This window comes from Terrapene carolina, unplaced genomic scaffold (assembly GCF_002925995.2).
Source record: "Terrapene carolina triunguis isolate 2854851 unplaced genomic scaffold, T_m_triunguis-2.0 Scaffold198, whole genome shotgun sequence".
NCBI lineage: Eukaryota > Metazoa > Chordata > Testudines > Emydidae > Terrapene > Terrapene triunguis.
This window is the reverse complement of record NW_020664549.1, coordinates 143,113-160,930: the sequence shown is the minus strand read 5'-3', so window position 1 is coordinate 160,930 and position 17,818 is coordinate 143,113. Positions and strand designations below refer to the sequence as shown.

General features: G+C 43.3%; 1 protein-coding gene across 1 annotated transcript; it reads right to left on the bottom strand.

Moving 5' to 3' along the window:
- Positions 1–336: 336 nt before the first annotated feature.
- On the bottom strand, positions 337–12,095 carry LOC112118430 (polymeric immunoglobulin receptor). The gene is made up of 10 exons (XM_029912296.1): positions 12,004–12,095; positions 10,452–10,790; positions 9,454–9,783; positions 7,166–7,489; positions 6,282–6,596; positions 5,101–5,215; positions 4,217–4,335; positions 3,412–3,540; positions 1,854–1,912; positions 337–414 (listed from the first exon to the last, which is right to left on the bottom strand). Exons 1-10 carry the CDS (start codon positions 12,059–12,061, stop codon positions 337–339), a joined length of 1,866 nt encoding a protein of 621 aa, XP_029768156.1. The 5' UTR covers positions 12,062–12,095.
- Between the last annotated feature and the right edge of the window lie 5,723 nt (positions 12,096–17,818).

Genomic DNA, 17,818 nt, shown 5'->3' with positions numbered 1-17,818 from the left:
ATTAGAGCTTTATTGATATTTCACCTCAAATCTGCTTGAAATGAGATCCTTTGCCCTAAAAAAAGAAAAAAATCAAACTTCTGAGGGTTCAACTTCCCCAAGGCAACTTATTTTTGGCCAGAAGATTCTTATTATATCACCACGCACAACCTCATTAAAAATCTTTGAGGAACTGAAAGATCTAGATGCATTAAAATGTTTGCTTGACAGTAAGAAATAGTGCAACTTGCAGATCTGTTGTTCACTGATTCAGAACACAGGAGTGTTTTCAATCATTATTGCTTTTTCCTTGTCCCATCTTCAGAAGCGATTGTACTGGGACAGTCGAGGAACTTGCTAAGCCTCGCCCTGGGCTACTTTGTTCGCTTGAAGCAGGAATGTGCTGTAAGCAATATCAGCTTCCTCCTTGGAGCCCTGAGTAAAAGGAGAGGAATCACATTATTCAGACTTCCCCAGAAGAACCAAGGAGGCAGCAGACACTTAGGGTGACCAGATGTCCCGATTTTATAGGGACAGTCCCGATATTTGGGGCTTTTTCTTATATAGATGCCTATTACCTCCTACCCCCATCCCAATTTTTCACACTTGCTGTCTGGTCACCCTACAGACACTGAAGGTGCTATGCAGAGCCAATGTGTAAAGAGACCAATGTATCCAATGCGAACAAGGTACCCAACATTGCTACCACTGAGAGAATCCTTTTGTCATACTGTTGCCTACTCAAGAGGTTCAGGTCCTTTGGATCAACTTCAGAGAAGTGTCCCAAGTTTTGGAAAACTGGAATTCTTTGCAATGTGCCCTTCACTGCATCCTGTTTTAGTTCTGTTGAAACTGGCATAAGATTTGCCTGTTCTAAAGGAAGTGTCATAAGCTGCTGTATTTCCAAAATTTTCTCATATCATAAAGACACTTTGCACTTCCTGGGTGACTTTCAGCTAAGGATCTCAAATAAATTTACAAACCAGTGAATTCAAAGATACTAGAAGGGCATTCTTCATGAGAACTTTGGAACTTGTTCCCTATTCTCACCTTCTTGGTCCAAAATAGCCCAAATGTGGCTTTCTGGCAATGCTGCAAAAGCCTATTTATTCTCTAACGATTTGGGGGGCAAGTTCCTAAAGGTGTAAGGGGCTTTTCTGATGCTTTGATTTACTGGTTGGGCTCCTGGCACCATTAATTGTTAGGGCACCTAGAACTATTTGTTGTGGACTTTTTTTTTAATAGTTGTTGACAGCTTGAGGAACACTAATCTGTAACTAAGCCTTACAGCACTCCGGCGGGAGGTGAGAGTACCTTTATTTCATTTTACAGTTGGTTAAAGTGACTTTCCTGCAATCACACACACAGTCAGCAGTAGACTTTGCAAAAAAACACAGCAATCCAGGCTTCTAGTTCTCCTACTAAAACCACCGTACAGCACTCCTTCCCGGCATTAGAGAACTACTTGGTTTAACAGGAAAGAACTCGAAAGCAGCTGGATCACTGTGGCAGGCTCACAGCTTCTATTGATCCAGTAAATCTGGCAGTTTTGGATTTATCAGTCTCCTCACCTAGACTCAGGCTTCCAGAACAATAACACCTGCTAATATTTCCAGCTGAACTGAAACCATGAATCAAAGCTAAGTGACTGCTGTTAAGTTCTATGCTCTAATGATGTAGGTGCAGTAAAGGGTTAGAAACTCCAGTGGAGAGGCTGCAGGTGTGATTCTTAATAGGCTGCTAATTGAGAAATAGTTGACCATAAATAGGGCATACAGGGGGAAAGAGGAGCTTTTGCTGCTGATGTTCTGCTGCCTGAAAGAAAGACTAGGCTGCATGCAGCACCTTGGGTTATATATTCTAGCTGTTCTTACCCTTTTCACCTTCGGTGGTTCTTCTGCACCTTCAGCATTGCCAGGGGTAGTTATAAATTCTGAAAAGCATAGAAGATGTTAGGGTACTCTGCATGGGAGATCATGCAGTGTAGGCTAAGCCCCACTTATTCAGTAGCTCCTACATGCACTAAACTGCTGCTGATGTTCAGGGTACAACTTCTTCTCTGGGATGGATGTCAGGCTGAAGCACTGGCACTATAAAGCTTTTGCAAATGCACCAACGACACCACCTTGCCCATGAACCAACTGTGCTGCACCTGAATTACGTGCTAAGCATCCCTGCGTATTGAGCCAGGGAAGCCTCTAGATTTCTAGGGGAGAACAAACATCTTTGATGTTTCTTTAAAAAAGTTTTATTTTCTGTTTCCAAAGATGACAATCACCAGTGACTCTATTATCCACACACTGAGTTTGACGGTCTAGGTACTGGAACTTTTAGGCTTGTCATTCAAACAATAATCCCAACTACCAAAAAGATAAAAGAGATTTTAACTATTTCTTGTGACTTTAGTACTTGTGAAAGATGCTGAGATCAGAGACCAAGTCTCTATTGTTCCGATTTGTGCTTTTATATAAGAATGGCTATCGGGGGTCAGACCAATGGTCCATCTAGCCCAGTATCCTGTCTTCTGACAGTGTCTGGTGCCAGATGCTTCAGAGTGAATGAACAGAACAGGGTAATTTTAAGTGATGCACTCTGTCATCCAATCCCGGCTTCTGGCCGTTGGAGGTTTAGGGACACCTGGAGCATGAGGTTGCATCCCTGACCACCTTGGCTAATAGCCATTGATGACCCTATCCTCCATGAACTTAACTAATTCTCTTTTGAACCTAATTATACTTTTGGCCTTCACCACATCCCATGTCAACAAGTTCCCCAGGTTGACTATGTATTGTGTGACTACGTTCTTCTTTTGGTTTGTTTTAACCCTGCTATTAATTTAATTGGGTGACTCTTAATTCTAGTGTGTTATGTGAAGGGGTAAATAACACATCCTTATTCAAGCAGAACTGCCCATTGTATTCAAGGTGTGGGTGTACCAAGCATGTGTATAGTGGCTTTAAGATATTTTCTTTTTTACTATCTATTCTTTTTCTAATGGTTTCTAGCATTCTGTTAGCTTTTTTTTTGACTGCCACTGCAGTCAAAAAAAGCAGATGTTTTCAGAGAACTATCCATGATGAATGCAAGATCTCTTTCTTGAGTATTAGCAGCTAATTTAGCTAGTTTTGTGTGTGTAGTTTAGTTTAATTTTTCCAATATGCATTACTTTGCATTTAATATTGTAAGCACTTCTGGGAGAATCTGTTTTATATGTAATACATTTAGTCCATTGTAGAAACCATCCAGTTTGCAGTTGCTTGCTAGATACATTTTTTTTTAAGTTTTGCTTTTGCACAACGAAGTGAGAAAAGATTCCAGTATCTTTTCTATAGCCAGCAGCCTCAATGCAGAATCCTCTTTATATGTACTATCCCCTAGGCCAGTCATTTCTTTACCTCAAGATACGTTATGGGTGGTAAATATGGAACTTACCATCCACTCCTCCTAGCTGGGTCTCCTGAGCATCATGTATGCCCACGTTGTCCTTCGCTCCATAATCTCTGGAATTCTCAAATTCTGACAGGCTAATGTTTGTTCTGTAGCTTCCAACCGAAACCAAATCTGTTAAAAGGGAGGCAGGGAGCAGACATACGCACACAACATTATTTAATACAATGAGCTCCTTTGTTTTATACTTTCAAGGTAAATGTCTCACTAGTAGCCATACCCTCTCCCTCCTCAGCCACGCACACATCTATTAGCACTGGATGACCTGCAAAAGATTCTGATGCTAGTAGCACTCAGATATTTATCTGAGCCTCTTTGGTATGGAAACCAGGCTAGATGTCTCAGGAGGACAGGCTTTCTTCGAGCTTTCTGCTACTGCCTGATTTTTAGAGAGAGAAGGCAGTAGATCTGAGCACAGGGCTGGTGGAGCGGATGCTCTAATGCCAGGAAGACACGGCTCCCGTTATAGCCTCATTTTCCCTGTCTGTAAAATGGGATGGTGGGAGGGTCAATCAGCTAGATGTAAAGTGCTCTAAAGTACAAAAATATTATTGAGTCCAGCCATACATATACTTTGCCAACAATGTTTTATATGGAGTTGCTTTGTTCTGGGGCAAAAGGCTGGGATGCTGTTCCCACCATTCCTATATGAGTGCTCTGACAGGGGGAGGCTCATAGAAGCAGCCCATACCAGTACAGAGACTGTTGTACATGTCATATACCCTCTACCTCCAGATCTACAGTATTCCCTAAGCCCCCTGGAAGGCCAATAAAGAAAGTTAGGACTCACCTGTGCGCTTCAGGAGCCTAAATTTAACAACCACAAAGACTGTAGCAAGGAGCAGACACACAGCAGCAATGGGGAGCAGAACTGAGAGAATCACCTTAGAGCTGTCATGTTCCGGTGAGCTGGAAAGGGAGCAATTGAGCAATACACATGTGTGATCCTTGTGACTTTATATTGCTCTATACAGGGCTGTATAACACAGATGAACCAGCATAGCCTAGAAGATCTATATAGAAAGCTTGTGCACAGTTATGTACGCAGAAATGCTTCACAATGGCAAAATCATGGATGGCCGAATTCAAAATTCAGAATCAAGTGGGATTTTTCAGAACAAAATCATCATTGCATTCACATAGTGATATTCATCTACAGATGTCAGAGCTATTAATAAACAATTAATAAAGCATCTTGACATCCCAATGAGGCAGATAAATATCTTTATCCCCATTTTGGGATGGGTGAATTGGCTTCTCCCGATCCCAAAGGGAATGAGCGTTCCAGGTTCCTGGACCCCAGTGTGCTGTTCTAGCTACTAGAACATATTGCAACCTTTGTACCAACAGAAGCCTTAGAAGAATGAGTATTTGCCAAATGGCATTATGAGAAATGATGGACAAAAGTAAAAAAATTGGAGTTCAGAGTGTATAAACATTCAGAGTTTAGATGATTACCCAAAGCTGAGCCAAAATTTTGATATGGGCAAAATTTTGCTGGGAAACATGAACGGACAGTTTCTGACAGTAATTAGTACTCATTGGAATTGAACATATCAGAATACATGAGAACTATAAAAAAAGTTTGGTTGTGAAAATGGACAGGTTGGATGGCGCAGGGGAATTCTTATTCTTTTCCAAACCACTTTGGAACAAAGTCTTCGATGGACTGACCTTGGTAAAGAGTTGTCATCTATGACCCCGCCTCTGTTTTGGGGATCATTACTATTTTCAGAGCCTGTGTTGGAAATATTGGCATCTTCAGATTTTGTATTGGGAGGGATTGCATCTTTAGTTTCAAACAGTAGTAGATGAGAATGGTGTGTTATTTGCATCCAACATCACAGCAAAGAGAGAGAGAGAGAGAGAGAGAGAAACCAATATATTGTCAGTACTTGATTCATAAATAAGACCATTTTCAAAAGTGCCTAAATCTCTTTTTCAAAATGTTCCCATTGATTTTCAATGAGACTTTGATTCCTAAGTGACTTTTTAAAACAGGAGTAACTTTTACCAAATGACCTCATAAGAAAATCTTGAGTGGTCTTCCTAGCCATGTATTAAAAAGATGGTTTTTAATCCCTAGCTGTGTTACTAGTATGCTCCAGAATACGATTCAAATATTTGATATGCGTATCACCATTTATATTGCATGTTACTTTTTGCATTTCACTCAGCAAGGACACTGGTTCCCTTTCATTTCTAGCCGTTGCTCTTCCTGGTTCTCATGCATTAGTTAACACAAGGATATTGGGTTTAGGTTTCCAATACCACATGGTTGTGTTTGCCCCTAACTTCCTCCAACCCTCTATCCCAAGAAAAAATCATCTTTATTTTAAATGTACTGAGATGGAGTTGAGCAATCGAGTTCCCCATCTATTAAATAGCACAATAGTCCTTATTTTCTTGTTCCCTGTGCTCTTCTCTATGTAAACTGTAAGCTTTTGGGGGCAGGGAGTCTCTCTTATGAGCTCAAAGGGACCCTGGTCTTGGCCAAGCCTTCTCAGTGCTGCTGAAATATAAATAATAATAATAATTAATAAATAATAGGGGGCTGAAATGTAAAAGTGGTGCAGATTCAATTCTTTTTCCAGACTTGTTACAGTGACTGGAAAATGGAAGAATGTTGTAACCAATGTGTGAATGAGAGTTACAGCGATAAACGTTGTGAATACCGTGAGATCCTTAGTGAAACAGAAAGTGTGGTCTGTCCTAGGCAGAGGAGATTATGATGTTCTCAAATACCACCACTTGGTTGTTGTTTCGAGATAGTGCCTCTCAATGGAATGACACCATTATCGTGGCTACAGAGAAAACCTTGCCTGTTTTGTCCTGCAATAAATCCTGAAGCTCACCTCCATTTACTGTCAGGAACACTGCCATGGTTTCCCCATAGTGACCAGAATGGCTCACTCCACACCAATACCACCCTTGGTCTGCCTGTATTACTTGGTCAAAAGTTAGGTAGAGTGTCCTCTTCTCCTTGTCACAGTTGACAACCAGGCCGGTTTGGTTTTGCTCAGAGGAGATGAGAGTTTGGCAGCCAGTATTACGCCACTTGCACCAATATTTCTGGTAAGAATAATATTTGCATGGATAAGAGCATGGTATAGTGACCCGTGTACCAATGACTGCATCAATCTGTTTCGGTCCTGTTAAACCAGGTTGCCCTGTTAGAAGGGAAACAAAACAGTGAGGCTGATATTAATGACTTGAACAATTAATATGCAGAAGTACTGTTATCAACAAGGTGTTAACAGGAATATATAATTACTATGTAACTACATGGTACAGAGTGTATCTATGAGGGTAAATGCACCTTATATTGCTTTCGTAACACTTAAATGTACTATATATGCATAGGGATATATGTATCCATACATCCCTATGTACTTTATAGTGTATATATGGTATTTAAATAGCATTTGTGTCAGAAAAGCTTGAAAAACAGTGAAAATGTTTGGTGGGAAATTAGTGAAAACTTTGCCAAAAAATGTCAAACGTTGTCCAAAAAAAGTTTCTGTTGAAATCTTGTACTTTTTAGAAAAATTTCCACCAGCTCTAATTTGTACCTTGAAATGTCAAGCTTTACCCATTAAGATTATGAAGCTAAGAATTAGAAAATAGTTCTCAGGAAAACAAGGCTCTGCTCTTTGATGCTGCTTTGGGAGGAACAAAGATAAAGTACCCATATCGCTTGTGCTGGCAGAGACACTAATCACTACATGTGCTTTCATACCATCTATAATCTTCAGCTCCTTTGTAGATTTCCTTTCCATATCTCCATCCGTCATACACCAGTAATATCCTGCATCCCCTGCTGTCAGCTGGTTCATTATTACCGTGAATGTTCCGTTTTCCGGGTTATCATGCAGGACTATCCTTCCTTCATATGAATCTGTCATACTCGCAAGGTTGGTTATTAACTGATTGCATCCATTCTTCCTCCATTTGCACCAGTACTTGATAGTGTAATTCCCCCGTGGATCATAGTGGCATTCGACAGACACTGAACCTCCTATGACTCCATTTATTACGTGTGGTCCCTGGGGGACAGATGTCTCTGGAGATACAAAATGGAACACGTTCTGTTAGACTCCTCTCACACATTTCATGCTGTGATAACATGCATGCTGCATGTGCCTCATGTGGTTGTTTGGTTGGGTCTGTTCCTTATAAAAAAACATTTTAAAGTAAAGTTAATTGCAGGGATGAAATACACCTCTACCTTGATATAACGCTGTCCTCGGGAGCCAAAAAATCTTACCACGTTATAGGTGAAACCGTATTATATCGAACTTGCTTTGATCCACCGGAGTGCGCAGCCCCGCCCCCCCCCGGAGCACTGTTTTACTGCGTTATATCCGAATTGGTGTTATATCAGGTCGCGTTATATCGGGGTAGAGGGGTAGAACAGACTGACAACGCTGGTGACTGCAGAACAGAACAGTCACAGCCTGGCCAGTGAGAGCTCAAGTTTCCCTCACACACTGCCTCCTGCCAGCCCCCAGTGGAATAATGAGAGTCTTTCCCCTGACTTCCGTGGACTTTGGATCTGGCCCTTGTGCCTCAATCCTGAACTGGAGGGACCCCCCTAGAAGCCAGAGAGTAGTTCAGTCCTCCACAGACCTGTCGTTCTGTCAAGAGAGCCAGCAAGGACACCAACGATAATGGGCATTTCCTTGTTGATTAAGGTTTAGCATGAATGGTTCATGAGAAGTTTTGGTGTCCCCTTCACTTGGAACCTGTGGAGAAACCCGGGGCACAATGGCATGGCATCAGGCCAAACAATGTCTTCTCCAAACATCCGGGAACCCAAACACAAGTGGAGCAATAAGAGCCACACATAACTCAAGAGGAACAGCAGCCACTAAAGGCAAGTCTACACAAGCTCTGCATCGGCGCAGCTGCGCCGCTGTAGCCCGTCAAGTGAAGACAGAAGACGCCCTCTCCAGTCGGCATAATTACTCCACCTTGGCGAGTGGCGTAAACTATGTTGGCAGGAGAGTGTCTCCTGCTGACATACCGCTGGTGTGAACAGTGCGAAACTTGCATCACTCGGAGGGTGGGGTGGGGACTTTTTCACACCCCTGAGCATCGTAAGTTAGATCGACTTAAGCGGTAGTGTAGACCTGCCCTAAGCCTGTTAGTGCATCCAACTGAGCATAGAAATACCTTTGGCTTATTGCCTAGAGCATCTACTCTTTGCACTTGTGCTTCGGAAACTAATCCAGAACGAAGCAATGAGGCTAATTTGCAGCAGGCAGATTATGCAAAGGGAGATCTCTTCTAACGTGCAGTAGTCTCCCAAAGAAAGTGGTGGAAGCCCCATCGTGGGAGACATTTAAAACTAGACTGGAGAATAGATTGTCAGGAGCGATCCTGGGATGGCTGAGGGGGTAAACTGTATGGGCTCTAACGGGCTCTAGCCTTTTCTAAATTCTGTAGTTCTTTCTCTTCATATTGGATCACTATTTCTAAAAATTGCTTAGGCAGGGCAGCCTACTGGTTAGGAAAATGTGTCCGGGTTTTTTTTCCTTCTATAGTCTGCATTTACGATAAGCCAGTTAAATGGGTCAAGCAAGAGTTTGCTCATCCCAAATTTGTAAAGAGAATTTGCCTTTTGCATGGGCCATCATGACCTTCTCTAAAGGCTGGTTCACGGAGAGGATTACAGCCTATCACTGCTACCTACTAATGGAGTTACTCCTTCAACTCAAGCGATAGCTTTTCTGATGAAGACTCAGGTTTAAACCCCTGCTGTCAACACACAATGGAGATTGCAACATAGAGTCTTTGGGAAAGGGACTTTTGTCTTCTTATTTGTCTGTGACGCACATAGGACACTGTTGGTAGCTAAATAGATGAAAACATAAAAGAACAACGAGCACAATTCTTATTCTCTCTAGATAAAATTAAGAGTATCAGTGAGATTTTCAAGGGAAACTCAGACCCTTAGGAAATAAAATATTAATCTCTTCAGACTGTTGGAATGGCTGAAATCTACACACCCTGCCCATCGCTCACCTTGGTAGACATGCACATCCAGTTCTTTGGATTCTCCTTTCTCTCCGTAAGCCCCAGCCCCACACAAATATACACCTGAATCTTCTTTCCTCAGCTGGGTCATATAGAGGCTGAATGACCCATCAAGCTCCTGAGGGCTCAGCAAAACTCTCCCTTTGTAGTTTTCGTTAACATTCCCGTAGGTGTCGATGACATTAGAGCAGCCGATTTCCCCCATTTTGCACATGTACTTCCTCTCACTACCATATTCCGTGCCAAACGCGCAGTTGATGGTCACAGAACCTCCCAGCTCGATGTAATAGAGTTCGGCTTCTTCGGGCACGTTTGGACCTGTGTGAATGATAGTCCAAGTGAGTATCCAGAACCCAGACTGTATTGCGGTTTACAACACTCTTCTATACCATGCCCGATTGTACTGCAGTAATCCTACTCTTCTATACTTCCCCAGACTGTACCAGAGTCTACTCCAGTATAGTATACCCTACTGTACCATACCTCCATACACATTCCCATACTTTTCAACCCTGCATCATTTTGTACCAGGCCATCCCATATGCACTGCATTGCAGGATATCTTAATGCACCATGCTTCTGTGCACCATATCATATGCTTCTACACTATGTCATATGGCACTGTTTACTCTCCCATACTACAGTAGACCATATTGTAGTGTCCTGTACTATGCTATGCTGCACCACATGATCGCATATGGTGTTGTAAATTACAACCTTTATTTTTGCTGAGTTAACACTTTCCACTCAGGAGAGTAGATAAATCAAGGAATTTTGGCTGCCTTGAACAGAATTAGTGTACATCTCCATTTTTATATGGTACCTTTACATTACAGCGATGGGGGTGCTAGAAATGCAGAGATCTTGGTTATTACTCAAGGTACCAATCACCTTGCTCTCTTGGATATTGTCGATGGATAGATTTCCCAAACACAATTATTTTTTTTTGGTAATAATAATATAAGAAGCCCCCAGGCTGTAGCTACCCTTGGAAACATCCAGCTTGACTCGGAAGGAAAGACCTCTATTTACGAGACCAATGCCACATTTATAAAAGCCGATGTCCTTTTCCACTAGCTTTGAGATCTCAATGGTGAAGATGCCTTGCTCTGGGAAGTCTGTGATTGTCGCTCTGCCAGTGAAGTCTTGAGCAGTGTAGCCACTGGAAGAAATGACGGTCACACATTGCCGTGTTGATTCCTTGCACCAGTACTTTCTGTCATGTCGGTTCACACTGGTGCGAGGGTAGAAGCATTTCACAGTAACTGATCCTCCCAGCAAACCGGTCACCTGCCTCGGTCCGAATATGGGGCTTGAACTTGAAACTGGCAAGAGGAAACATGTTTCATGTTATTCACCACAAGTCAAGTCATTATTACACTAACACTGTCAGGCCCCAATGGAGATAAGGGCTTCACTGAGCTAGGCACATAGCTACAAACACAAAGTAAGAGACAATCCCTGCCCCAAAGAGATTTCAGTCAAAATAGCCAGGACAGACAAAAGAAAAATTAAATGACTTGCCCAAGGTCACACAAGGAGTCTATGGCAGAGCCAAAAATTAATCTCCTGTGTTCCATCTAGTGCCTTAGCCACAAACCCCTCTTTGTTTCTGAAAGTGCTGTGAAATTTCTGTGGCAATATAGAGTGGTAGTTACTAGTGATGATTAAACTGGTTTGGATGAAGTAAGAACCAATTCAAACCTTCATGCCAAACTTGAAATGAACCTCACTGTTTTAGCTTACTTGGCTTTTTAACGTTCTTTTAATTTTCTTGCAACCTTGGATTTCAATCATAGGCAGAAATACTAAATAGTTGTGAAAATAGTCACTGCTCTGATTATTCCATCCTGGCTCAAAGCAGCATATATCTGAAATCTTGCAAAGCAGTGCGTCCCTGTCAGAGCTAGGCAACTCTTCCTTAATGATGGTTTCATCTGCTAGTTTTGTTGCAAACCCCAAACTCAGGTTTTGCCCATAGTTTCACTGAGGTTCAAGAACCTTTGAGGGGTCGGGGGGGGGGGGGCTGAATTTGCAGAGATCCCTGGGGCTGATTTTATCTTTTAAAAGAAACAATGCTAAACATGATGGGTATTATATTATTTTGGGCCAAACTCCGGCAAATTGATTGGGCTAAGCTTTAAACTGAAATTTTAGGTCCACTTGAACCCCAACCTCAAAATGAAACTCGGGGTGTGGAATCCAAACCACAAAATGGTAGAAAGGTTTCTGTGAGCCCCCCTGGACAAAAACTGCAGTGCATCACACAGCTCTTGTTCCCAGGAGATTTCAGACCAAATACCACACCAAAGAGAGAGAGAGACCAAGGAATGGGAAAGCCAGGAAATCGGATATATCAGCTGATTTGCCTCTAATCTGAATGGTCTCAAGAGATCAGCAAGGGCTATAAAGAACATTCATCTATTTGGTCATAACTATGTCTTCACTGATATCTGCTATATAAGATTAGCCTTACACTGACTGTGCTAAATGTCGGCATGTCTCACACTCTTAACTTAGTCACTATTAGATACTTACTTCTTGCAGACTCAGCTTGAAAGAGGGAGAGCAAGAAGATGAACACCAAGAAAGTCATTTTCCTTTCAAATGCCTGGTTCCCCAACCTCTCCTGAAATCTGTAAATAACCACATTCGGAAGGTCACATTATTTATTTAGTTGGATATTTAAATTTTTTTAAAACCACCCGTTGAACTGATCCATGATACAAACACTTTGAGTCGTGAGTTAAGGCACGTGCACGGAGTGTTACCAGAAACTTAGGCCTATAGCCATTTGTACTAAAGGAAAAACAGTATGATCTAGGGTTCACAGCAGGCAACTGGACCTCAGGGTACTTGTGTTCTTGGCTCTACCGTTGACTAGAAATAGGTCACCTAATATCCCCGGACCCAAGTTTCCTTCTTAGTAAAATGGGGTGTCAGGTTGTGTGGGGTGCAATCCAGATCAGTGAGGGGTTGAGTCACTACCTGCCCTGTAATCGTAGGTGCCTCAAATGCTATGCTACTGTAACTCCATGCCTGGGATGTTCACAGTGAGCAGCAAACATGCAGGTCACACCCTGAGTGTCTCTGTAGTGGCAGCTCTGATCCAGCAACTTGAACCCAGCAGTCTGCCAGCAACACACCAGTCACACTCCTGGTCTCTGTCAGCCTTGGTTGCTACTTGTAGAGTGACCCCAGCACACTCCCAGTCCTGAATTTTCCACAATCATGTGCTCTGTAATGTCCAATCCTCTCCTGGGCAGTTCAGAAAAAACAATGTTTATTTTTTCCCTAAGTCACAAAAGAATATCATAGCTTATTAACTTCACTGGGGCAAATATACCCTTCCATTTAAACACAGCACTGAGTTAGTTTATAGTAAAAAAAACCCAACTGTATTAACAATAGGACATAGGTTAAGTGATGCCAAGTAAAAGGAATAAAGTTAGAAAGGGTTACCAACAAACACAAGTGAAAAAACACATAGCTAAAAGACAAACTTAATCTATCAAGGTACAGGCTTTGTTTAAAATGTTTTGTCTCACCAATCATTCTCCTTCCCAGCCATGGCTGTTTTTTCCTCTATCAGGACCTTCCACAGAAGTACAAGAGGCTGGTTTCCCTTGTCTTCCTAGGTGAAAGATCTTTGCCTAAGTGGAATTCAGTTCCTAGAGACTTCAGCCCACCCTGGTTGAAGGACCCATCCTTCTTAGCTCGCAAGAGCTCTGTTCCCTTTTGTCTGCGTATCTCTGCTTATATCTCCCAAAATATAATGACTTTGCTTCAAGAGACAGGATGACTTCATTCTTCCCTTCCTGTGGGCTTTCCATCTCCGTGTATGTAAACAGAACTTCCATTGTCTTGATTCCACCAAGCGTACTTTACATAGGAAACAGGTAAATAGCTATTACGTTCCCTCCTGTCCGGGAGAGACCTGTTTCTCCCTTTGTTTGGACATAGACTGTAAAGCCTTATATCAATGAGTATCCATAATTCCTTATATAGTTTTAATACATACATTTTATGATGATATTAAACACCAGTGTGTCATTAGTTTTCATAAACACCTACTTGATACACTTTAATAATACAATAATATTGTATACAATCAGTTGATTCAGTTGCTTATCACTTGAGGTTCACCCCCACCCCCCATCTTTATAGACCAGCGAATCTTCACAATGTAGTCTCTGGAAAGTAAAAACCCAGACCAAGCTTCTCTCTCCTGCGGGGGGTGGGCATAGATGTTCTGCTGCGTCCTTGCCTGCTTGGTAGCTTTGTTTATCTGTGTGATGGGGTGTCGTCCTCCCCCCCCACACACACATGTGCCCTGAAGGGGTTAATGGAGGCCAGATAGGCCAATTAACCTATTAGGCTGAAGGCTGAGAGGAAAGCTCTAATTAGGGGAAGCTCACCTGTGCAGGAACAGGAGGGGTTTCTATAAAGCCAGGGAGCTGAGAGAAGGCAGGGGACTGTAGGGAGGTAGTCTGTAGTCACTCCCTTGGATTTGGGGGTTATAGAGACAAGTAGCCCATGGTGACTCCCTAGGAGGAGGGAATAGAGAGGCTGGTAAACCCCAGAGATTGGGGAGTGCCGGGGTAAGAAGCAGCCTAGTGAGTAAGCGGCAAGGTTGGGGACTGAACTGACCTTGGTTGTGTGTGGTAGGGTCCCTGGACTGGGACCTGGAGTAGAGGGTGGGCCTGGGTTCCCTTACCCGCCACTGGGGAAGTGGCACTGGTGGGGCAGTGAATGGAAGACTGCCTGGGTCACTTTGCGAGTGACAGAGACTTTGAAGAACTATCTCCTGGACAGGAGCGGCGCCAGGGTTTTTGGCGCCCTAGGCGGGGGTCCTTCCGCGCTCCCGGTCGTTGTCGGCAATTCTGCGGCGGGGGGAGGGGGTCCTTCCGCGCTCCCGGTCTTTGGGGCACTTCGGCGGCGGGTCCCAGAGCGAGTGAAGGACCCGCCGCAGAATTGCCGCCGAAGACCCAGCAAAATGCCACCCTCCAAATCCTGGTGCCCTAGGCGACTGCCTAGGTCGCCTAAATGGAAGCGCCGGCTCTGCTCCTGGAAGGGGAGAACACCGAGTGACCTGGCTGGAGGGCCGAGTCACGGAGAGCAAGAAAGGGGCTACAGACCAGATTGAGAGAGGGAGTGACGGCATACAACCGAGGAAGTGGCATTGACCCGGCGAGCTATTCCCCAGAACAGCCAGGAGAAGGTGCCAGACCTGTGGTGAGTGGAGTGCCCCATCACAAACTGATATGTAAAAATGGGCCTTCATTGTCTCTGCCTGAAGACAGGGCTGGTCAGAGAATCAAGTGGCCATTCCTTTGTCTAAGGTACACAGTGCTTATGCATTGCTAGCCACACACATTTTAAGAATATAATTTTAGCACATATTCATAACATTTTGCACAAACCCTGTGTATACATCATGCAAGAATATTAATGCTCAGTGAGTTATTGGTTTTCCAATGATACCTTACCTGACACCTTTTTAGATACAGATTGTAACCATGGTTGAGTCGGGGTACACTGAATTGATCAGGCCAGCTGAAACACCTAGCCTGATACCATTAGGCCTCTAGCCATCTGGCATCAGGATGTTCTTAGAGTCATATGGGGATAATCATATTTACCTGCCTCCTGTGGGGTATTGCTATGCTAAATGATTTAATGTGTTAAATTCTTTATTATCTTTGCATAAAAGTCACTATAGTTTGTAGGCCTGCTACAAGAAAGATTGCTTGCAAAGGTCTGACTTCCATCCATTAGAGGGCAGTGGTATCATACAGAAAGTACCGTCTAGTGTATATTCCTATCTACGGTGCAATGGCATTCTAAAACAATCCAGTCTGGGCAGTGTTAGCACATGAGTTTCTATGAGAATAAATGTACTGTAGATCTCTACCCAGTTGAAGGTTCCCATGGATAATTTACTCTGGAGGACAAGGCTTGGACCACAGCATTCCACAATGTGATGTTAATTATTTCTGACTCTTGGTACAATCTTTGTTTGGAGAATGGATTCATCTGGTGGTGTTTTCTGTTCTGGAGACACTCTCTGTACAGAGAATGAGTGAGACACCTGGATTCTGTAACCCCGAACAGTCTGTAAAAGCCAATACTTTTCTACAACAGTTCAGTATTTGTAAGGCCCAGTCTTGTATTCAGGATGGCAGCCTGCACTATGGAATTACCTTGCTTCATGTTCCCTTCTGCCCCTCTTAGTTCTTTTGTTATGAAGATCACCTCAAACCTCCTGTGTGTGTGTATAGACATCATTATGCTTAACCACTGCTCAGAGCAAAGAATTAGGGCTTGTCGACGCTTACAGCGTTACAGCTGTAGCACTTAGTGGAGATGTTACCTACACCAAAGGGCGAGCTTCTCCTATCAGCACAAGTATTCCACCTCCCTGAGAGGCAGTAGCTATATCAACAGGAGAAGCTCTCCTGTCCACATAGCACTGACCAGAGCAGGAGTTGAGTCAGGATAACTGCATCGCTCAGGGATGTCTATTTTCCACACCCCTCACCGATGGACTTATACCAACATCGGTTTGTAGGGCATACCAGGGCTCAGTCTTCTCCAAAGGACAAATGGGCCAGATCTAACCCCCTCCCCCAAGTTTTAGGTTTTAAAAATCCAAAGCAAAATCTGGACCCACACTTTTCAGATGGCTCCTAGCCTTATTATGGGCTGAACGCAAACCTAGATCCAAACACCTCTGAACTTTGAAGGGGCGGGGGGAGGCGAGAGTAGGGAAGCCCGACTGGGATCTGTATCCAAACTCTTCAACTTGGGCCCATTTTGGAACAAAGCCCCTTTTCAAGAGTTTGGTGCCTCAGTTTCTCCCTTCTGCTTTTTAACATTATTCACCCAGCAGGAAGAAAGATCGTTCACTTGGCATCACGTTGGTTGCCAAATCCATGCCTTAAAAACCTGCTTCCATAGCTCCCGTAAGACTATATTGGATTTCTGACCATTGGTCTTCTTCCTTTTTCAATCACAGGTGCAGATCTAAACAAAATTTTCCTTTTTTTCCCCCACCCCTTCCTCCTCAACTTCTGATGAGTCAATGGGAGATGCAGGTACTCAACATTTCTGAAACTGCGGAGTACTGGTCACACCCCATCTACCATACTGTGTCCACTGCTACATAGCATCCAGCCAGGGGAAGACAGAGTAGGGCCCCAAAAATGAAACCAGGTGTCAAGGATCAAAATTCCAAACATCAGGACATTAAAACGCTCCTAATCAAACTGTGCACATCTTAATCTGAGTCTGTCTATAATTCATATGTTTCTCAAACCTTCATATGTCCCAAACCTTTAATGGTTTGGATGGGCTTTTGAGTGATGGGCTGGAGGGAACTGGGGTTCTTAATATTTTAAACCAGCTTGCCTATCACTGAATGTGTGTGTGTGTGTGTTTGTGTGTGTCAGGCCATGCATGATCAATGACCCATCAACTAATCCAGGGAACTGTGGTGTTTCATTGTTCAGTTACCAAGAATATGATGGGTGCCAAGAAAAGTTTGTGCAAATAGCCAGACTGGTTTATTTTCTGGGCAACAGGTGACAGGCTTTATTTTATAAGGGGTTTTTCCCAGCAAAGAGAGGGTTTTATTTCCTCCTTCAGATAAAAGGTGTTCTGTTGTGCTTTCTTTCTCTTGCTGTGATATCTAATTGCTCAATGGCTACTTGTCTGTAACTAATAATTAACTCCTGGAGCATGAAAAATGCCCTTAACTAGCCACCCCCAGAAGAAGCTGGTAAGATAAACATGACCCACTCAGCTGCAGAAAACCAACTCAACACAAAAATGGGCCCTGCTTTTTGCAACAGTTGCTGTGTTTTATTGGAGCTGGCCTTTCCAGCCTAGGAGAGGTGGGGAAAGGCCAGGACCCCTCACCCTTCCTCCTCCTCCTTTTACAAGAAGATTAAACAGCCCAAGGGAGAGGTAGTGGGAGAGGTGAAAAACCTCTGTGGAGTCAGAAGTTAGGCTGACTTCATTGCAAATAGTCAATCATTCTGTGGTTCTTTATGGTCAATATTTGTTGTTAGGTAACAAAGGAACATCAACTGTGGTCTGTGAGCTCCTTGGAACACAGCTGTAGCCTTGTTCAAGGACAGCTAGAATGTAGGAGCATATTCTGGTTTGTGCATGTGTGTTAAATTGCATGTGTGTGCATAAGATCATGCAAGCATCGATGCATCCATATCAACACAAGTGCACGTGTGCGCGTTCATGTGTGAGCACAACTATTCACATGTGTAGGCAAACACATTTGTGATCACTGAAATCATCCACTGGGTTACTGGCAGTCAAATCCTATTAGAGTCTT